Raw genomic sequence first — 23,277 nt, 5'->3', positions numbered from 1 at the left:
TTATTATTATAGTTGTTAAGACTGATATTTTTGTAATTTTTTACTTTCAAGTGTCTTTGAATATATTCCTATCTCCACAAATAGTTGTGCCACATCCATCATTCATTTCTCCTCTCTGCCAATTTGGTGGGGATTCGTCAAAACCTAGTTCACTCCATTATGTGCGTCACTCAAGGGAGCGTCATCCAGCATGCATGTTCATGGAGAACTTGACGCCAAAGAGGTGCTTCCTCGTTTTCTTTCTTTTCTTTTTTTTTTTGAAATGGAGTCTTGCTCTGTTGCCCAGGCTAGAGTGCAGTGGTGCAATCTGAGCTCACTGCAACCTCCACCTCTCGGGTTCAAACAATTCTCCTGTCTCAGCCTCCTGAGGAGATGGGATTACAGGTGCCCACCACTGCACCCGGCTAATTTTTGTATTTTTAGTAGAGACAGGGTTTCATCATCTTGGCCAGGCTGGTCTTGAACTCCTGACCTTGTGATCCACCCGCCTTGGCCTCCCAAAGTGCTGGGATTACAGGCGTGAGCCACTGTGCCCGGCCTGCTTCCTCATTTTCTTCCTGATTTATAGTATGCTTGCCTCAGCTTTCATAGCAGCGGCATGCTTATTCCTTCCTCTAGGCATCAAGGTATCAGCAGGATCGATTTCTTCTGAGAGCTACAAGGGAGAGGTCTGTTCTAGCCCTCTCTCCTTGGCTTGCAGATGGGCATTTTCTCCCTGTGACTTCACATTGTCTTCCGTCTATCTCTGTGTCCAAATTTCCCTTTTTGTAAAGGTATCAGTCCTGTTGAATTAGGGTCCTCTCTAATGACTTCACTTACATTTGATTACATCTGCAGTGAGCAGTTTCCTCAAATAAGGTCACATTCTGAGGGATGGAGATTTAGGACTTCAACATTTGAATCTGGGGAAGACACAATTCAACTCATAACAACATGTTAATTTGCTACTTACGAACTTCTCTCCCTTTTTTTTAAAGAATGTACATGGCAAGTCAAAGCAAATGATCGCAAGTACCATGGACAACCTCACTTTATGAACACAAAGTTCTTTTGTATTAAGAAGAGTAAATATGCGGTGAGTTGTTAACTTTCTGAATTGTTTTTATTAAAATGCAGTTTTTTCCAGTAGCTGGCATGCTTACTACCTTCTTGCTACACCTGCCTTCTATGTAACCACCTGCCTGGGGCTATTGATAATCATTATTATTTCTATAGAATGTCATTTTTATTGATGTTTATCTTTGGGGTGCGTAGAGGGTGACTTAAAACAGAATTATGGAGATTGAAATTGTCTCTCTTTTTTAAATTTTAAGCTCTCTAAAAATGTTTTATGAAAGAATGTACAATGATGGCACAGAAGCCTCCTGTTTGAAAGTAATGGGTTTCAAAGGAATCTCTTAAGAACTTATCTTCCCCTTCTCTGCCTGGAATGGATTTAGAGATTTTAAACATATTTTCGACTCAGAAATACTTATTACCTTTGGAATGTGATAAAGAATGCTTAAAGATTAAACGTGAATTGCAAAAATTAGCCTGGCGCGGTGGCATGTGCCCATGGTCTCAGCTACTCGGGAGGCTGAGGCAGGAGAATCGCTTGAGCCCAGGAGGCAGAGATTTCAGTGAACTGAGATTGTGCCATTGCATTCCTGCCTAGGTGACAGGAGTGAGACCCTGTCTCAATAATAATAATAATAAATATTAAGTGTGGGCTTAAATGTTGTAAGATGTGTGTTTTAGTTCCAAGGGCTTCCATAACAGAGTACCACAACTGGATGGCTTAAAACAACAGAAGTTCACTCTCTCCCGATGCAGGGATCAGAAGTCTGAAATCTCGGTGTTGGTAGGGTTGGCTCCTTCTGGAGCCTCTGCAGGAGAATCTGTTCCCTGCCTCTCCCCTGGCTTCTGGTGGCCACTGGCAATCCTTGGAGTTCCTTGGCTTTCAGATGAAGTCACCCCAATCTCTGCTTCCATCTTCAAGGGGCACTCTTCCTGTGTGTGTCTGTGTGCAGCTTTCCTCTTATGGGGACCCCAGTCCGAATAAGCACCTCATTAAATTAGAGCCTGTCCTAATCACGTCTGACTTCATCTTGATTATCTCTGCGAAGATCTTATTTCCAAATAAGATCCCACTCGTAGGTATTAGCGTTAAGACCTGAACATATCTTTTGCAGGACACAATGCAACCCACTACAGTACCTTTTGCTCTTTCTTACGTAGTAGGTCTTCTGTCTCCTCACTTAAATAAAAGCGTCACTTTTCCTGGCTTTTGCCATGTTGTTGTCTACCTTTACCCTGTTTTCTAACAGTCTCCAATGGGTCAAGGAATCTGACAGCATGATTTATTTGGTCACAGTCTGATGTATGTTTCTTCTTACTGCCTCTGTCATAAGACTCCAAGTAGTCATTGTGAGGCTTGGCTGCTTGGCTAGAATTAAAAGCTTAAAAGAAATGTCAGCATCTTTCTTTTCTTTTCTTTTCTTTTTTTCTTTTTTTCTTTTTTTTTTTTTTTAAGGCAGAGTTTCACTCTGTCGCACAGGCTGGAGTGCAGTGGGACGATCTGCAACCTCTGCCTCCCGGGTTCAAGTGATTCTCCTGCCTCAGCCTCCCAAGTATCTGGGACTACAGGTGTGTACCACCACGCCTGGCTAATTTTTGTATTTTTAGTAGAGATGGGGTTTCACCATGTTGGCCAGGCTGGTATCAAACTCCTAGGCTCAAGTGATCCACCCACCTCGGTCTCCCAAAGTGCTGGGATTATAGGCATAAGCCACCGCACCCAGCCAAAATCCTCAATATCTTTCTGATAGATTATGTTCCTTTGTCACTGTAAGCTGTGGGACTTAGTGATTTTTGCAGATGTGTATACGTTGTGATAAATACAGCATCATTTAGAATGACTCTTATTTTTTCCAACAGAATAATGCAATTAAAACATACAAGTACAACGTACTTACCTTTATACCAATGAATCTGTTTGAGCAATTTAAGAGAGCAGCCAATTTATATTTCCTGGTTCTTCTTATCTTACAGGTAATGCCTTTTGCTATCTTAAATCTGTTTGAATTATAGTGACTCAATAACATTTAAGCTGTAGACACATATAATACGAATAATCTTGAAAGTGTTTTATATTAGCATCAGGGTTCTGTATATAAAGGAACAGTGCCTCATACACAGAACCAGCTCAATCAGTGCCATATGAACAGGGAAAGGGAGCAAATGGAAATATTATTCTAATTCTGTATTATTAAAAATTTCATGTTATACTGATATTGGTGTTAAAACTGGTATCCCTGAAGTGAATAAAACTAAAATCTAGCCAGGCACAGTGGCCTACGCCTGTAATCCCCACACTTTGGGAGGCCGAGGTGAGCGGATCACCTGTGTGAGGAGTTTGAGGCCAGCCCGGCCAACATGGTGAAACCCCATGTCTACAAAAATACAAAAATTAGCAGGACATGATGGCAGATGCCTGTAATCCCAGCTACTTGGAAGGCTGAGGTGGGAGAATCACTTGAAGCTGGGAGGCGGTGGTTGCAGTGAGCCAAGATCATGCCATTGCATTCCAGCCTGGGCCACAGAGCGAGACTCTGTCTCAAAAAAAAAAAGAAAAAAAAAAAGGCTGGGCGTGGTGGCTCACCCCTGCAATCTCAACACTTTGGGAGGCTGAAGAGGGTGGATCACCTGAAGTCAGTAGCTCGAGACCAGCCTGGCTAACATGGTGAAACCCCGTTTCTACTAAAAATACAAAAAATTAGCCAGGCATGATGGTGCGCGCCTGTAATCCCAGCTACTCAGGAGGCTGAGGCAAGAGAAGCGCTTGAACCCAGGAGGCAGAGGTTGCAGTGAGCCGAGATCCCACCATCGCACTCCAGCTTGGACAGCAAGAGCTAAACTCCATCTCAAAGAGAAATAAAATCAAATCCTTACTTTGTAAAATTATTTGCACCTTAACGTTAAACCTATTTTTGTGCTTGTCTTTTATTATTGTATTTACATGCTGAATTTCCCCCAAAAAAGATCATTGATTTTTTATTAAAATTTTGGTCATAAATTTCAGTAAGTTATTTTTGTGAACTGTTTTTACATTTTAAAAGGCCTACTTAAATTTTTTTTTTTTCCTAATTGTGGCAAAGGATCCAGTTATCCGGAGAGCATGAGTTTAACTGTAATCGAGGGAACTCCACACACACTAGTTAGCACCAGAATCAACCTTTAGTGTCTGCTGTGCAGATTACAAAGCTCAAGCCCAGAATATACACCTGGTTTCACCAGATTCTCTTTTTTTTTTTTTTTTTTTTTGCTCTTGTTGCCCAGGCTGGAGTGCGGTGGCACCATCTTGGCTCACTGCAACCTCCTCCTCCTTCTCCTGGGTTCAAGCGATTCTCCTGCCTCAGCCCCCCGAGTAGCTGGGATCACAGTTGCCCGCCGCCATGTCCAGCTAATTTTTGTATTTTTAGTAGAGACAGGGTTTCACTATGTTAACCAGGCTAGTCTCAGACTCCTGACTTCAGTTAATCCACCCGCCTCAGCCTCCCCAAGTGCTGCGATTACAGGCATGAGCCACTGTGCCTGGATTCTTTACAGCAATTCTTTACACAGATTCTTTACACAGATTCTTTACAGCAAGCGTTGGATTTGGAAAACTTACACCTGCTGGGATTGACCCTCTAAGGTTTTATGAAAATGGGGTAGAATGTGTGTCTAGGTGGGGATGGAGGATGCGTGGAGAGGAGGGAAAAAGAAGAGGCGATGCTAAGGAGAAATGGATACGCAATGATTTAGGAAACTGAAAGACCTGCAAGCCAGATAGTAAAGGATGGCCCTGTTATCAAAGGAGATGCTTAGACAGCTGTGTGTAGAGGTTAGCACTGCAAACTCTAAGGTGCAGCTCTATAGGAAGTAGGCCATTTTTCCTTACTTCCTTCTAGCAGGGGAGAGGAGTTTCACATATTCACCATGATATGGGAAGAAGGATCTTTCTGTCTTCCAACTGTACCCCAGTTATCTTCTCTTTTTTTTTGAAATGGACTTTCGCTTTTGTTGTCAAGCCTGGAGTGCAATGGTGTGATCTCAGCTCACCACAACCACCGCCTCCCAGGTTCAAGCCATTCTTCTGTCTCAGCTTCCTGAGTAGCTGGGATTACCGGCATGTGCCACCACACCTGGCTAATTTTGTATTTTTAGTAGAGATGGGGTTTCTCTATGTTGGTCAGGCTGGTCTCAAACTTCCAAGCTCAGGTGATCTGCCCACCTCGGCCTCCCAAAATGTTGGAATTACAGGCGTGAACCACCACATCTGGCCCAGTTATCTTCTCTTAAGGTCAGCAATCCAAATTAGGGTAACAGTAATAGCCGTAGGTAGCTTCTTAACTTGTGTTGTCACTACACTTAATTCTTCTAGTCTAGAAGGTCAGGCCTGGCGTGACCTCCATTTTGCAGAGAAGAGCTGAGGCCTAGTAAGCTAAAGTAACTTGCTCAAAGTCCCATAAGCCATAAATGGTAGCGCTGACTAAGCCTTGGATCTAGGAGTTGACTTCAAAGCCTGTCATTTTAACCACTACCTTATATAGCCCACTGATCAGGAGGACGGTTAGGAAATAACTTTATTAAACTTGTGTCCCAATATTTATTCAAACTTAGAGGCTATCTTGATGGAGGTAGGGCTTCTTGCAAGGCCATCTCACTTTCTTGGATAGGCCAATAGTGATAATCATGAAGGAAGCACTTTCTTCTAATGCCCTCAGAGATACTCTCCCTAATCCCTCACTTTCAGAGGCAGCTAGTACCTCCTGCCATCTTTGCCTCTAACATGGGATCCTCAGAAACCACTGGCTGAGAAACCTGCAGTGCAGAACCTACTATGCATGCATTCCTTAAAAGTTAAGATGGCTTTGGCCAGGCACGGTGGCTCACACCTGTAATGCCAGCACTTTGGGAGGCTGAGGCAGGAAGATTGCCTGAGGTCAGGAGTTCGAGACCAACCTGGCCAACATGGTGAAAACCCATCTCTACTAAAAATACAAAAAAATTAGCCAGGTGTGGTGGCACACACCTGTAATCCCAGCTGCTCAGGAGGCTGAGGCAGGAGAATCACTTGAACCTGGGAGGTGGAGGTTTCAGTGAGCCAAAATTGTGCCACTACACTCCAGCCTGGGTGACAGAGGGAGACTCCATCTCAAAAAAAAAAGTTAAGACGAGACTTTTCCTTTGCCACTCCTACCCCCTCACCCCCAGTTAAATATAATTTTCACAAAAAATTTAGAGCAACTCTCTTTTAGGTATCATGATACAAAACTTCCTTGGTGTCCAGTTAAGGTCGCAATGAGATGATTTCAGGAGCCACTGCCCTCTAGGCTCTGTTCCAGGTGTCCAGAAGCTAGAGAGAACCACTAGAAGGAGGTTGTCCAGATGCTTAAAGAGCCTTTCCTACACACTCTGCAGGATGTAGACTTATGTGATGACGGAGATGAGACTTGGAATTAGCAAGCTTAGAATTAGCAATAAGTTACCTGTAAGCTTGATATGCCTTCATGGACACACACATAAGCCCTTTTATTCTTTTAGGCAATTCCTCAAATCTCTACCCTGGCTTGGTACACCACACTAGTGCCCCTGCTTCTGGTGCTGGGCGTCACCGCAATCAAAGACCTGGTGGACGATGTGGTGAGGATTTCTCATACAGCCTTCTACTCATTGCTTTGAATTGACTTTAAGTTCTCATGCCTTCCTTCTGTATTGAGATGTTTAAAACAGCATTTCCTCATCTTCCTTCTCAAGGCTCGCCATAAAATGGATAAGGAAATCAACAATAGGACGTGTGAAGTCATTAAGGATGGCAGGTACTGTCTTCTTTAATTAGTAACTGAGTTTCAAGGATGTAATGCACAATTCTGCCTAGAAACATATTCAGAGATAATTATTACAATATAGAAGGCTATTAGTACATTAACTTTTTTTTTTTTTTTTCCGAGACAGAGTCTCGCTCTGTCGCCCAGGCTGGAGTGCAGCAGCGCGATCTTGGTTCACTGCAAACTCCACCTCCCAGGTTCAAGCAATTTTCCTGCCTCAGCCTCCCGAGTAGATGGAATTACAGGCATGCACCACCACACTCAGCTAATTTTTGTACTTTTAGTAGAGACGGGGTTTCACCACGTTGGCCAAGCTGGTCTCAAACTCCTAACCTCAAGTTATCTGCCCTCCTCGATCTCCCAAAGTGTTGGGATTACAGGCATGAGCCACCACACCTGGCCTTAAATTATCTTTTTAATGAGTACGTACCCCTGTTTTAATATATCTAATACGGATAGTGATAAAAATAGATAAAAAGATGACTACTTTGGGTACTAAATTCCATAGGAAATATTCATTAAAATTTTTAACATATCAACACTTTTAAAAGTTTTAAACTATGATATCGTTTTAAAGATTTTCCCATATACAAACAATATACCCAGTGGACATAATGAACCTACTATAATAATAAAATTAATTTACTTGGAGGCAGACATCTAATCACTATATGTTTATCTGCCATTCATTTATGGCCAAAAATGACCTGGAGATTTAAAATACATTTTTAATATATGTTTATGCCCCAGTTCCCCTAATGTCACAAGAATTTAGTATACAATTCTTAACTCCAGGATTTTAAAAAAAATTTGGCTTACCTTTCAATAAACGAAATTGTAGATGTTTTACATTTCAATATTTCTGAAATTTTAAAATAGAAATTTGCATGTAAGTCTGAAATGACAAATGGATAGGCCTGCACCTTCTTGGCAGGGCTATTAGAAGGCAATTCTGAATACTGAAATATTGGAGGCAATTCTGTTAGAATTGTGACCCCACTGCAAGGGCTGCTCAAGCCATGGCCCTTCCAGACATGCACCCTAGACTTCTAATTCAAGGCAACCCAGAGCTCCTCTTTACCAGTGTAGTAGCTATGGTACAGGCTAAACATATGGGCTGGCCAGGCACGGTGGCTCACACCTGTAATCTCAGTACTTTGGGAGGCCAAGGCAGGAGGTTCACTTGAGGCCAGGACTTTGAGGCCAGCCTGGCCAACTTAGTGAGACTCCTGTCTTAACAACAACAACAACCTCTTCTGCTAGGCTCATTGGGACACTTATTCTGTTTTACTGAATGAAGTGTTTCCTAATCCTAGAATTGTAAACGAAGCCAATTAAGATCTTTAAATTGTTGTGATTTTGTCTTTTGACACTTGAAAGGTAACTTTGGAACATAATTTTTTTATTTGCAAGGGAAAAAAAGCCACCTAAACATATTTATAGCTTGGTATAGTCTATATTTGAATTATACAGGGTGGAAGTACGGCTGTAAGTCAGGTTATTTTCCTCAGTGTTGACACATAAAAAGTCTTGGAATTAGGCCTTAGTTACTATTTTTAGCACTTGAATTTGCAGTTCTGCCTGGAGGCTCTTGCTCAAAAAACAACTCATTACTGATCGCTGAGTTGGTGCTTTCGTTACAGTTGACTACATTAAATTAACAAACACTTATGGAGCACTTTCTGCATGTTGGAGGCAGGACAGTATCCTTGAGAAACTTACAGTTCAAGACAGAAGATGAGACACCTACACACATCATTCTAATAAAATCCATATCAGAATAAAAAACGATAAAAACAAAATGCTCTGACAGTTCAGGGAAGGCAAAAGTCACTCTAGCACGGGAATGTGGGGAAAGATGTCAAGATTGAGCAAAGCCCTGAAGATGATGTGCTAGGGAGGCTGAAGGAGTTGTGTAAACACAAGTTGTGCTGACAATACAAAGCTCCATTAGACAACTGACCATAATCCAATTTGTGTATAGCCTCGGTGCCTTAAAGGGCATGCAGTGTCTTTGCCAGTTAAGCCTTTACAATTAAGAAGTTAACAGGCCAGGTGAGGTGGCTCATGCCTCTAATCCCAGCACTTTGGGAGGCCCAGCTGTGTCGATCACCTGAGGTCAGGAGTTCGAGACCAGCCTGGCCAACATGGTAAAAACCCATCTCTGCTAAAAATACAAAAATTAGTCGGGCGTGGTGGTACGTGCCTGTAGTCGCAGCTACTCGGGAGCCTGAGGCAGGAGAATCTCTTGAACCCCAGAAGGCGAAGTTGCAGTGAGCTGAGATCGTGCCACTGGTTGCAGTGAGCTGAGATCGTGCCACTGCACTCCAGCCTGGGCAACAGAGCGAGACTCTGTCTCAATAAAAAATAATAATAATAATTAATAAATAAATAATAAAGATAATTTAAACAGTAGAGAGTAGGCAAGCCGTGAAGCCCCCACGAAGACTCTGGCAGGCCCACGTGGGTGCCATAACGTAGGTGCTCCTGTCCTGGGACCAGCACGGAGCAAGTGATGGGTCACTGAGAAGGAACACAGCAGGGAGGCGAGTTGGACATAAGCAAAAACAAAAGGCGGTGGCAAGTATTTCCCTGCCACACACATAAGTGGCCCCCATAAACTCTTCCTTACATGACGTAGAGGGAAAGAGCATATCAAAGTTATCATCATTGCTTTCTTCAGAGGTCAGTACGATTTTCATGCCCACTTAACATGTTTACGTCATTAAAAAAGCAAAATTTTATCATTTTCTCTGTGACTTACACATTTTCCAGAATCTGTAGCATCCAGAAAGAATAGTAATTCCCTTGCCTGTAACTTAAAATTTCAATAAATCCTCATTATTTTTAATCCTTAGGTTCAAAGTTGCCAAATGGAAAGACATTCAAGTTGGAGACGTCATTCGTCTGAAAAAAAATGATTTTGTTCCAGTAAGTGACTAACTTCTGCTTCTCTCGTTCCTTGTTCTCCCCCAGCCCCTGCGCTCGGCTTCTCCCTCAGGGTCTCGGTGTTATCGGTGTGTTTTCTTTTGGACAGGCTGACATTCTCCTGCTGTCTAGCTCTGAGCCTAACAGCCTCTGCTATGTGGAAACAGCAGAACTGGATGGGTAAGTGTGTCTCAATGGGCCTCATTTAAAGCTGGCCTTTGAAGGCACATTCATTCCATTGAAATCGGAGCATTCTGGACCAGAGGGATTGGTATCTGGCGTTGCCTCTGCCACCTGCTGCCTGTCCCTACCGATCTCACCTTTGCCCCTCTGTGAAGCAGAGCTCTACCTACCTGCCTTTCACCACCTCTCAGGGAAGGTAAAAGAATCAGACAGGCGCATATCTGTCTGAGCCCTTTATCAACTGCTGAGCAGTGTCCAGACAGATATGAATAATACTGAGGTGATTATCTGTGTCAGAGAAAGGAACAGATTTTTAAAGTCTTTACCAATAGGCAATTTATTTATTTATTTTTGAGACAGAGTCTCACTCTGTTGCGCAGGTTGGAGTGTAGTGGAGCTATCTCAGCTCACTGCAAGCTCCACACCCGCTGGGTTCAAACAATTCTCCTGCCTCAGCCTCAGTAACTGGGATTACAGGCGCCAGCCCCCACACCCAGCTAATTTTTGTATTTTTAGTAGAGATGGGGTTTCACCATGTTAGCCAGGCTGGTCTCGAACTCCTGATCTCAAGTGATCTGCCTGTCTCGGCCTGCCAAAGTGCTGGGATTACAGGGGTGAGCCACTGCACCTGGCCTCAATAGGCAATTCTGAATTCTTCTTGTGTTGGTTTTGGTTACTATGCTATCATTTAAAAGAGAATAAAGTTCTGTTTTTGACCAGTTTTCTGACCAGTTTTCAAGGCATTTATTGAGTGCTCACGAGGTTGCAGGCACTTTACATATTAGCTCATTGAATCCTCTAAATGACCATGTGAGATGAATATTACTGGTCTGTATTACCCATGAGGAATCGGAGGCCCAGGGAGGTGCAGCAGCCTGCCCAAGGTCACACAGTGAGTGGTAGAGTCGGGACATTGCTCCCTCTGCTCCTCGTGCCTCATGCTCCAGATATGCATACACTGCTTTACAGAGAGCCGAAATCATGAGACTGAAAACTAGGGCTGGCCGGGCGCGGTGGCTCACACCTGTTATCCCAGCACTTTGGGAGGCCAAGGCGGGCAGATCATGAGGTCAGGAGATCGAGACCATCCTGGCTAACACACTGAAACCCCGTCTCTACTAAAAATACAAAAAATTAGCCAGGCATGGTGGCGGGCGCCTGTACTCCCAGCTACTCTGGAGGCTGAGGCAGGAGAATGGCGTGAACCCGGGAGGCGGAGCTTGCAGTGAGCCGAGATCGCGCCACTGCACTCCAGCCTGGGCGACAGAGAGAGACTCCGTCTCAATTAAAAAAACAAAAAACAAAAAAACTAGGGCTGTCTTTGCTTCATAGATCAGTCAATTGACTGTTGGAAATCTATCACACTTTTTTTTTTTTTTTTTTTTTGAGAAAAACTTAAAACCAATTAACCACTTCTTAATTGTAAAGGCTAATTGGTTAAAAAACAATTAACCACTTCTTAATTGTAAAGACTTAACTGACAAAGACACTGCACTCCCTTTAAGGCCTTGAGGCTCTACCCAAATTGGAGTCTGGGCAGTTGCCTGATGGAGCTTTGTGTTGTCAGGTTGGTCTCAAACTCCTGACCTCAAGTGATCTGCCTGCCTCTGCCTCCCAAAGTGCTGGGATTACAGGTGTGAGCCACCGCGCCCAACTGACTGTTTATTCCGAACTATAAAACTGCTATTATTTCCATGAGAGATTCTAAAGCTTTACAAAGACATAAGATCCTAACATGCCCTGTCAGAACAGAATGGTGAGGTTGAGAATGAACTTATCCAGTCCATGGAAATTCCTGAGTGTTCCTGAATCCTATATAAAGCCATCAGTCATGAGAAGGCAGCCTCACCCTGTCCCCAGCCTGCCCTTGTGCTCACCCACGACCTTACCTTGCGCTATGGTGGGGCAATTGGGAGTAAAGCTACCACCTCCTTTTCCAAATGAAATTGTCTTTCAAAAACATGTGATCCAGTTATTCACTCTGGAAAAGAATTTGACGGAGGCGAAACAGAATTTCTGTAACAAATACGTGTTATAGAATCATCTTAATATGATTAAATATTAGATGCTACCTTTTCAAATAGCCCTTTGGTAGTCCCAGCTGGTGGTAAAGGTCAAGTCAGTGAGAAGGATGTTTGTGGGCACCTCTGTGCTAACCTTCACAACAACAAACAGTGAAGGGAACCAACATTTCCCAAGGTCAGAAATGTTCTGTAGTTCAGGGCATAACCTTATCCAAGCCTGAAATTCCAAGGTGAACAGAGTTTGAAAATAGAAACAGCTAATTATTTAGCCTTCATGTCCAGATACAGCTAATGTAACTTTGGATGATTAACATCCATTTCGAACTCAAAAATTTGTTCATTTAATTCATTTTTCCCCCTTCCTTTAGAGAAACCAATTTAAAATTTAAGATGTCACTTGAAATCACAGACCAGTACCTCCAAAGAGAAGATACATTGGCAACATTTGATGGTTTGTACAAAACATGTCTTACTTTGCTTTAAATTTTAGTTGCTTGGTTCAATTCCTATTAATTAAAACCAGAAAGAGTTTTGTATGTGATTAATTATGTGAATCTTATATTTTTAAAAGGTTTGATTGAATGTGAAGAACCCAATAACCGACTAGATAAGTTTACAGGAACACTATTTTGGAGAAACACAAGTTTTCCTTTGGATGCTGATAAAATTTTGTTACGTGGCTGTGTAATTAGGAACACCGATTTCTGCCATGGCTTAGTCATTTTTGCAGGTACTTTCAGAGTTTCTTGGGAAATTAATCAGCTATGATCTTTAAAGACTTAAAGGAGGGGATTGCTTTTCTGTCCTTTCTCCATCAAAACCAAAAGAAGAGTAATAGCATCGTGAGCTATTCTTTTTTTTTTTTTTTTTTTTTGAGACAGAGTCTGACTCTGTAGCCCAGGCTGGAGTGCAGTAGTGCGATCTCAGCTTACTGCAACCTCTGCCTCCTGGGTTCAAGTGATTCTCCTGTCTCAGCCTCCAGAGTAGCTGGGATTATAGGCATGTGCTACCATGCCCGGCTAATTTTTGTATTTTTAGTAGAGACAGGGTTTGCCATGTTGGCCAGGCTGGCCTCGAACCCCTGACCTCAGGTGATCCGCCCACCTCAGCCTCCAAAAGTGCTGGGATTACAGGCGTAAACCACCATGCCTGGCCAAGACGAGTAATTTAATTGGTGAGCCAGTGAATTGATTTTTTTTCCCAATTGATAATTACATTGAATTTTCCATTTTCAGGTGCTGACACTAAAATAATGAAGAATAGTGGGAAAACCAGATTTAAAAGAACTAAAATTGATTACTTGATGAACTACATGGTTTACACGGTATTTATTTTTCATCTCAATAGATCTCTCATCTAGATTGCTGTCTTTTGCGCTAATATTATTATATGTTTTTCTAATACAAAGAAATCTTACCTCTTTAGGTGGAACAGAAAAATTCTTGGGTACTAATGCAGGAAGAAGGGATTTTTCTCAAAAACACCTCACTTTTTCTCAGAAATGCCACACTTTTAACAGGAGAATCCCCTTGGGAAGGGAAATTTCAGTTGTGGGGTGCCCTGAGTGCTTTGATGACGGGAACTGGAAAACCCGGAAGCCCTAGATAAATTAGTGAAGCTGGACTCCTGAAATCAATGTAGGGTTGATTTCATTGCTGTTACTTTCCCATAGAGGCAGTTCTCTTAGAAGCAAACCTCCCCTGGCCCCCCCACCCCGCAACATCTACTGTATAGCTCCAAATACAAGGCAAGGCTTAAAATAAAGTATGTCGAGGACCCCCAAGATCACTCCCAGGTTTGATGATTCACTGGAAGGACTCATAGGCCCCAGCACATCGTTGTTTTCACAGCTGTGACTCATTACAACGAAAGGACACAGAGCAAGATCAGCCAGAGGCTCACGGAGCAAAGTGCAAAGGAAACCAGGCGCCAGCTTCCAAAAGTCTGCTGTCCCGCCGGCACTCCCCACCGAGCCACACACACAATAGGCACTTAATTCTCCCAGCAGCAATTAATGACACCACAAGTGAAATGTTGTCTATACCAGGGAAGCCCATGAGACACTCGGTGTCAAGGGTTTTTAACAAAAAACTCTAGACTCCCCAAAAGAATACAGATGGTCAGCATAAACCATGCTGTTTGCACAGTTAGGCATCATGAGTTCTTCTTCTTTTTATTTTTTTTTATTTTTTATTTTTTTTTGAGATGGCGTTTCGCCCATCTGCCCAGGCTAGAGTGCGATGGCATGATCTTGGTTCACTACACTCTCCGCCTCCCAGGTTGAAGTGACTCTCCTGCCTCAGCCTCCCAAGTAGCTGGGATTACAGGCAGCCGCCACCCCACCTGGCTAATTTTTGTATTTTTGGTAGAGATGGGGTTTCACCATGTTGGCCAGGCTGGTCTCGAACCCCTGACCTCAAGTGATCTGCCCGCCTCGGCCTCCCAAAGTGCTGGGATTACGAGCATGAGCCACTGCACCCAGCCCATGAGCTACTCTCATCAGAGAATAAAAAATAACCGGGAAATCCTCCAAACATCTAAGTTACCAGATACCAGCCCAGGGCAAACCCTGCAAGCAGGTTTCGGAGGAAGCAGTCTCAGACCTGCTATGTTCGCTCTTTTCTGCCCATGTGGTGACCCCAAATATTAAGCACTCCTTCTATTTCCCAACGAAAATTTTTTCAAGTATTTAGTTCAATTTGAATGCATACTTCTAATACTTACTCTTTGATTGCATATACATATTTAAAATCAGATAAAAATAATAATTTAAGAAACATTTTCCCCTGCTTTCTCGTTTCATGAGAATTGTATTTGAACTTTTCACAGTCATCGCTGGTGTCATGGTTGTGGTTATGAGTGCGGCACTCTCAAAAGCCTGTTGGCACTCTGCTATTTCCATGACAAAGTTGTGAGATACAGCACTTTTGGAGTCTGTGTTCAGAAATTTAAATTTGTCTCTGGAATTTTATTCCCACTTGTGAATCTCTGAGTACCACTAGCAGAGTTGACTTTTTATTCCTTCCATAAATATATGCTGATAACTTCTACAACATAATACTTATCATATTGCTTCTTAAGTGATCTTATTTTACAATGTTATGCAATACTTGTGACATTACACCTTAAGGAATAATGGCCCAAATATAGGTGAAATTTTGTTACCCTGAAAAAAAAATTCTGGTTGGGCGAGGGCCACCTGTAATCCCAGCAATTTGGGAGACTGAGGCAGGCAAATCACTTGAGGCCAGGAGTTCCAGACCAGCCTGACCAACATGGTGAAACTCATCTCTACTAAAAAGACAAAAATTAGCCAGGCATGGTGGCGCATGCCTGTAATCCCAGCCACCCAGGAGGCTGAGGCATGAGAATTATTTGAACCAGGGAGGCGGAGGTTGTAGTGAGCCACAGTGGCACCACTGCACTCCAGCCTGGGCGATACAGTGAGACTGTCTTTAAAAAAATCTGTTGAATATTTTCTATAAGCATTCCAGTTTTCCAATTCAGCCTTGTTGGAAGTCGTTTCATGCTAAGTAAGATACCTTCCCCAAACAGTATGTTATTGTTCAAAGTAAACATAATTGAGAGAATGCCCTATAATATAAGACTCTTCAAGCATTTGAATATAAGACACCACCTTCTTTTTTGAAAGATAATTTTGGGAACAAAGCCTCACCTTCTGTGGGAGATGTAGGATCCATCAGTCAATCGTAGCAATCAAATAGACTTTCAAAGCGTTATGTTGGCGCTGTTTTTATTTGACATACGTTATTTTTACAGACTACTAAATTCTCAAACATATGAAGTATTGAGTAAAGTTAATTAGCATCTAGGAAATGCAAGAGGTTGGAAATCCATCTTCAGAATGCATTTAAATGTTTTCTGTCTTCTAGATCTTTGTTGTTCTTAGTCTGCTTTCTGCTGGTCTTGCCATCGGCCATGCTTATTGGGAAGCACAGGTGGGCAATTACTCTTGGTACCTCTATGATGGAGAAGACTTTACACCCTCCTACCGTGGATTCCTCAATTTCTGGGGCTATATCATTGTTCTCAATACCATGGTACCCATCTCTCTCTATGTCAGGTAAGGCTGTCCTCTCTGGCATTTTGCTTTAATGGAAGAATGTTGTACCTTCTCCCAACGTAGTGCCTTCATTTCTAACAATCATTGTTTCAAAGGTCACAAAGAACAGGTAAGAAAATCTCGTTCATTTCAGAACTGAGGGTAAGAGAGGAAAAGGAAATTAACATTTGAGTATCCACTCTGTGCCAGGCACCTTTTATCTCATCCTGTTTGCAGATAAGGCTAGGGAATTTCAAAGATCGATTGATACCCCTGTAGTCATTGTCTTATTAGTGAGGTTCCCTTCACACCGGGTTCCAAAGCCCAGACTTCAGAAAGAACCTGGGAGGAGGGGAAGATTTAGCATGTGATGGAAAAACTTAGTTTTCCCTTTCGAAAGTGGTCCTCACCTCTTATCTGAGACTTCCTTATTATCATCTGCCACACCTAAGGTGGAGAACTTGTGCTTTCTGGCCACTACCTCCTGGTAGGAAAGAAATTTCCTGTCCTTCATCAACCTCTCAAAATGTTCTCTTTTCATCTCAAATCTCAATCACAACAACAAAGTCAGGGGCATATATCTCTGATAAGTGGTAAGCAGCTGATTTGGTGATATTTCTTAATTTTTCACTTTTACTTTTTTTTTTGAGATGGAGTTTCACTCTTGTTGCCCAGGCAGGAGTGCAATGGCATGGTCTTGGCTCACTGTAACTTCCGCCTCCCGGGTTTAAGCGATTCTCCTGCCTCAGCCTCCTGAGTAGCTGGGATCACAGGTGCCTGCCACCACGCCTGGCTACTTTTTTGTATTTTTAGTAGAGATGGGTTTCACCAAGTTGGCCAGGCTGGTCTTGAACTCCTGACCTCAGGTGATCTGCTCACCTCGCCTCCCAAAGTGCTGGGATTACAGGCGTGAGTCACCACGCCCGGGATTTTTCTCTTTTTAATAGGAAAGTTCACTGCCCTTGGCCAAACTGACTTTGAGAGCTTTTTGGGAGGGTTAGTGCTTTGGAATAAACCCAGCAGCCAGAGTTCATTCTTAGTTCTGATAAAGAATAGCCCAGAGACATAGGGATCACATACACACCTATAATTAGAGGCATTTATTTTATTTTAGTGTCATTATATGTGCATTTGCTTTACTTTTAATTTGATTACATGTAGTTACTGTTGTTCTTCTAACATGAAGGAAAGCCCTGGGGCAGCCATCCGTTCCACAGCTACTTTGAGAAAAACTGAGATGAGTGTTACCTTTGTCAAGGGAACTGTTACACAGATAATTTTGCCTAAAACTATCAATGTGTATTATAAAAGAAACTGTATACGTAATTTTGTATAAAGGTATGTCACGTGACAAATATGATTTCTTTATTTTCTTGGAGATAAAGGTCCTTTGAAAACATGCTGGAGCAAGTTCTTCCAGATAGTATCTCTGCTTTGACTTCAACCCTCATTCATAATAAACCCAACCCGCAAGGCCCCAAGTGTGATCTGGTGCTCAGCCTTCCACTCTGCCCGTACCTTTTGCATCTCAGCCCACCTCCCTGTGCTTCTGCCACTCTGGCCCCTTGATACTCTTCCTGCCACAGGGCCTTTGTACCTGCTCTTTTCTCTGCCAGGAGCATCCTTATGTAGGTATCTATCTGCTCCCCTTTCACTAAAAAGGCTTCTACTCAGACAACACCTTATTACCATGGCCTTTCCTGATTCATTCTGTTTCTGACCACTTCTCCTTCATGGAGATCTTCATATCTCCTTACCTTGCTTTGCTTTGATTTTTGTTTGTTTGTTGTTTGTTTTGTTTTGAGACAGAGTCTTGCTCTGTTTCCCAGGCTGGAATGCAGTAGCACGATCTCAGCTCACTGCAACCTCCGCCTGCCGGGTTCAAGTGATTCCGCTACCTCAGCCTCCCTAGTAGGTGGGATTACAAGCACATGCTACCTTGCCTGGCTAATTTTTGTGTTTTTAGTAGAGATGGGGTTTCACCATGTTGGTCAGGCTGGTCTCGAACTCCTGACCTCATGATCTGCCCACCTTGACCTCCCAAAGTGTTGGGATTACAGGCGTGAGCCACCATACCTGGCCTCTGCTTTGATTTTCCGCAGAGAACTTCTGTCTCTGATACAGCCTCTCTTTATTAGTTTATATATTTGTCTGTCTCTACTAGAAAGTAACCTCCTTAAGAGAACGGACTTTGTTTTGTTTACAGACACGTCCCCTGCACCTAGAATGGTATCTGGTACATAGTAGGCACTTAAGAAATATTTATGGAAGGGAAAGAAGTGGGGAGAGCATTATTTTTCCATCTGTTTAACTTGTTATGGACTTCCTTTGCCCACCTAACAATTGCTGGCTATGTAAACAGCTTCCTTATAACTGAGATAGGTAATGTCCCTTACAGTTTTAAAATTCACATGATCCTTTTATAATATCTTATTTTGAATATTCTATAACCTTATCATAATTTAGGGATCACGATTTGGGGTATTTGCCAAAAGCCTTTTGCCCTATTTGAGAGCACAGAGGAGTCTGTACCCTAGGGTATTCTCACTCCCTCTGCCCTACCACTGAGGGCAAAGGTGAACGCGACCATTCCAGTGCCCCTGGGTGCTATGGGGAATGGGGGAGAAGAGTCAGTCTTGCTGTGTCCACTGCTCTGTCTGCAGTGTTGCTGTGTCATCCATTCTGCTGGGCTGTGGATTCTGAACATGGGTGCCTTGGCTAAATGTGCCCAGGAGTGAGTGGCAAATCTCACCGAGCAATTTTGAATGGAAATTACTTGTCTAAAATCAGCTTGACCCTGACGCCTGAGAATGATGCATGTGGTTAGGAGAAACCAGAGGCTGAGTGCATGGGCTTGTCTCCTTGGAGAGGGCTTAGTTTGGGCTGATGTAACAAAAGATCTTCGAAATTTATTGCTCACAGTTCTGGAGGCTGGGAAGTCTCAAATCAAAGCATCGGCAGATTCAGGGTCTGGCAATGGCTCACTTTCTGCTTTATAGGCACAGCCGGTGCCTTCCAGCTACATCCTCACATGGCAGAAGGGGCAAGCAAGCTCCTTTGAGCCCCTTATTAAGGGCACTAATCCCATTCGTAAGGGTGGAGCCCTCATGACCTAATGACCTTCGAAAGGCCTCACTTCAATACTGTTGAATTGGAGACTGGGTTTCAACATATGAATTTGGATGGGGATTCTAACATTCAGACCATAGCAGTAAATAAGCAGCTTGCTCTTGTCTGTACAATGAGAATAAAATCTCTACTACTTGCCACTCATATCTGAGCTCCCTACGGAAAATAATCTTCTGTCTTCCTAGCGTGGAAGTGATTCGTCTTGGACAGAGTCACTTCATCAACTGGGACCTGCAAATGTACTATGCTGAGAAGGACACACCTGCAAAAGCTAGAACCACCACACTCAATGAACAGCTCGGGCAGATCCATTATATCTTCTCTGATAAGACGGGGACACTCACACAAAATATCATGACCTTTAAAAAGTGCTGTATCAACGGGCAGATATACGGTGAGTGGAAGCCGTCACTCATTTTCTAGGGCACTGGGGCTGCCTGCCATGTGCAGGGCACTACCTGGACCAGAGCCTGTCTCCTGGCATTGCTGGTGCCCTCCCAATGCGGAGTCCTGCTGCTGGGACCATTCTCCAGCTGAGCACCAGAGGAGCACCATGGACAGCACTGGGGACACATGCGTGGGAGAGGACAGCGGCCAGAAGTGGGATCACGGCCGGGGCGGTGGCTCATGCTTGTAATCCCAGCACTTTGGGAGGGTGAAGCAGACAGATCCCACAAGGTCAGGGATTCAAGACCAGCCTTGCCAACGTGGCAAAACCCCATCTCGACTAATAATACAAAAATTAACCAGGTATGGTGGTGGCGCACACCTATAATCCCAGCTACTTGGGAGGCTGAGGCAGGAGAATTGCTTGAACCCGGGAGGCGGAGGTTGCAGTGAGCTGAGATCGCACCGCTGCACTCCAGCCTGGCGACAGAGCGAGACTCTGTCTAAAAAAAAAGAAAAAAATTAGAAGTCTCATTACTATATGATCCAGCAATTCCACTTCAGGTTATATACTCAAAAATACTGAAACAGGGGCTCAAAGAGGTATTTGTACACCTGTGTTCATAACAGCATTATTCACAATAGCCAAAAGATAGAAGCAACCCAAACGTTGATCAGTGGATGAATGGATAAACAAAATGTGGATACACACAATGGAATATTATTCAGTCTAAGAAAGGAAGGAAAATTTGACACATGCTACAACACAGATGAACCTGAACTCATTTATGCCAGAGGTTAAAGTTTTTTGAATTTTTGCAATCAGAATTTGGTGATGACCTTGAGCAGTAGGATATAAATAACTCCCACATGCTTAGTGTTCCAATAATGGAACACTAGGCATAAATGAGTTAAGGACATTATGCTAAGTGAAGTAAGCCAGTCACAAAAGGACAAATATTGTATAATTCTACTTATATGAAGTACTTAGTATAATCAAATGTATACAGACAAAGTAGAATGATGGTTACCAGGGGCCGGGGTCAGGGGAATTGGGAGTTACTGTTTAATGGGTACAGAGTTTCAATTTGGCAAGATGAAATAGCTGCACGGCATTGTGAATATACTTGATGCCACTGAACCGTATGCTTAAAAGTGGTTAAAATGGGCTGGGTGCAGTGTCTCATGCCTATAATAATAAGACTTCGAGGCCTAGAACTCTAGACCAGCTTGGGTAACAAAGCAAAAATTTTTTAAAAATTAGCAGAGTTCGGTGCTGCATGCCTATAGTTCCAGTTACCTGGGAGGCTGAGGCAGGAAGATCCCTTAAGCCTGGGAGTTGAAGGCTACAGTGAGTACACCACTGCACTCCAGCACGGGTGACGGAGCAAGACCCTGTCTCAAAACAGCAACAACAAAAATTGGTTGGCTGGTGTGCAGGGGCTCACGTCTGCAATCCCAGCACCTTGGGAGGCTGAGGCAGGCACATCCCTTGAGACCAGGAGTTTGAGACCAGCCTGGGCAACATGACAAAATCCCATCTCTGGCCAGGTACTGTGGCTCACGCCTGTAATCCCAGAACTTTGTGAAGCTGAGGTGGGTGGATCACCAAGTCAGGAGTTCGAGACCAGCCTGGCCAATATGATGAAACTCTCTCTCTACTAAAAATACAAAAATTACCTGGGCATGGTGGTAGGCACCTGTAGTCCCAGCTACTCAGGAGGCTGAGGCAGGAGAATCACTTGAACCCGGGAGGTGGAGGTTGCAGTGAGCAAGATTGTGCCACTGCACTCCAGCCTGGGTGACAGAGCGAGATTCCGTCTCAAAAACAAACAAACAAACAAACAAAACACACGCCTCTATAAAAAACAATAATAAAATAATAATAATACAAAAATTAGCCAGGCATGGTGGTATGTGCTTGTAGTTCCAGTTACTTGAGAGGCTGAGGTAGGATCACCTGAGCCTGGGGACATCAAGGTTATTGTGAGCTGGGTTTACACCACTGCACTCCAGCCTGGGTGACAGAGTGAAACCCTGACTCAAAAAATCAAACCAAAAATTGGTTAAGATGGTAAATTTTATTATGTGTATTTCACTACAGTTGTTTTGTTTTCTTTGTTGTTTTTGTTTTTAAGACAGTGTCTCACTGTCACCCAGGCTGGAGTGCAGTGGTGCGATCTCAGCTCACTGCAACCCCTCCACCTCCCAGGTTCACATGATTCTCCTCCCTCAGCTTCCTGGGTAGCTGGGATTACAGGCGCACACCACCGCCCCTGGCTAATTTTTTTTTTTTTTTTTTTCAGTAGAGATGGGGTTTCACCATGTTGACCAGGCTGGTATCGAACCCCTGACCTCAAGTGAACCACCTGCCTAAGCCTCCCAAAGTGCTGGAGTTACAGGCATGAGCCACCACACCTGGCCTACAATTTTTTGTTTGTTTGTTTGTTTTTGTTTTTGTTTTTTTGAGACAGAGTCTCGCTTTGTCACCCAGGCCGGAGTGCAGTGGCGCAATCTTGGCTCACTGAAACCTCTGCCTTCTGGGTTCAAGTGATTATCCTGCCTCAGCCTCCTGAGTAGCTGGGACTACAGGTGTGTACCACCATTTCCAGCTAATTTTTGTGTTTTTAATAGAGATGGAGTTTCACCATGCTAGCCAGGCTGATCTTGAACTCCTGACCCCAGGTGATCCACCCATCTTAGCCTCCCAAAGTGCTGGGATTACAGGCGTGAGCCACCACACCCAGCCAATAGTTTTAAAAGTTGATTTCGGTTCTAATTTTCTGAAACATTTAGAAATTTAATTTTCTGTAAATTTACAAATAATATTAAGGTTAATACTAGATTCAAATAGAGTGTTCTCTATTTTAAATAGACTTAAAAACACAATTGTTTAAAATGATATAGGGACATGTATATATACTTCCTACTTGTAGGAAACTGTACACCGTGAGTGCCTTTTCTCATAAGGAATATCAGTGAAGATGGTGGGGCCCTGAGGGGCTGAGGACGTGGCTCACATGTGTGGATCCTTCTGACTTGGGGGAGGTAAAGCATTTCAAAGGATATGACCCAGGCCCCTAGGAGAAAGTAGTAGGGAGGGACAGGCACCAGTATTTGAATAACTAGACCAGGGGTCACCTAATGTTTTCTGTAAAGAGCCAGATAATAAATATGTTAGCCCGTCCAGGCCATATATGGTCTTACCTCCACCACTACATAAGCAAAGCCATGTAAGGAGGGGCCTCTGGACACAGGCGGAGAATCAATTTGTTTTGTCCTGTTTGTTTCTCAGGGGACCATCGGGATGCCTCTCAACACAGCCATAACAAAATAGAGGTAAGGCCTTTAAGCTGAAGAATTGTTTGGGATGCTAGGGATGTCAGGGTCCCAGCAGGGCCATGCTTCCTTTGAAGGTCTAGGGAAGACTCTTTTCGTTGCCTCTTCCCTGCTCCTGGTGGTTGTCCACAGTCCTTGGTGTTCCTTGGCTTGGAGACTTGGAAACACAACTCTGTATCTCTGCTTTTGTTGTCACATGGTGTCCCCCTGTGTGTCTGTGTGTCTCTGTGTCCACACTTCCCCTTCTAATAAGGATACCAATCATTGGATTAGGACCCACCCTAATTGAGTGTCACCTCATTTTATCTTGATTACATCTGTAAAGACCCTGTTTCTAAATAAGGTCACATTCATAGGTACCAGAGGTTAGAAC

General features: G+C 43.4%; 1 protein-coding gene across 1 annotated transcript in view; it reads left to right on the top strand.

Moving 5' to 3' along the window:
- ATP8B1 (ATPase phospholipid transporting 8B1) overlaps window positions 1-23,277 on the top strand; it is a 159,595-nt gene that overhangs the window by 95,899 nt on the left and 40,419 nt on the right. Inside the window, exons 3-14 of the mRNA XM_025365474.1 lie at window positions 978-1,075; window positions 2,917-3,030; window positions 6,568-6,666; window positions 6,781-6,842; window positions 9,710-9,782; window positions 9,889-9,959; window positions 12,355-12,437; window positions 12,558-12,716; window positions 13,222-13,310; window positions 15,880-16,070; window positions 19,364-19,572; window positions 22,861-22,904. Of these exons, the coding sequence (XP_025221259.1) occupies window positions 978-1,075; window positions 2,917-3,030; window positions 6,568-6,666; window positions 6,781-6,842; window positions 9,710-9,782; window positions 9,889-9,959; window positions 12,355-12,437; window positions 12,558-12,716; window positions 13,222-13,310; window positions 15,880-16,070; window positions 19,364-19,572; window positions 22,861-22,904 (1,292 nt within the window). The remainder of the gene's footprint in view (window positions 1-977; window positions 1,076-2,916; window positions 3,031-6,567; window positions 6,667-6,780; window positions 6,843-9,709; window positions 9,783-9,888; window positions 9,960-12,354; window positions 12,438-12,557; window positions 12,717-13,221; window positions 13,311-15,879; window positions 16,071-19,363; window positions 19,573-22,860; window positions 22,905-23,277) is intronic.

Source organism: Theropithecus gelada, chromosome 18 (genome assembly GCF_003255815.1).
Source record: "Theropithecus gelada isolate Dixy chromosome 18, Tgel_1.0, whole genome shotgun sequence".
Taxonomy (NCBI): domain Eukaryota; kingdom Metazoa; phylum Chordata; class Mammalia; order Primates; family Cercopithecidae; genus Theropithecus; species Theropithecus gelada.
This window is presented reverse-complemented; position numbering and strand designations above follow the sequence as displayed.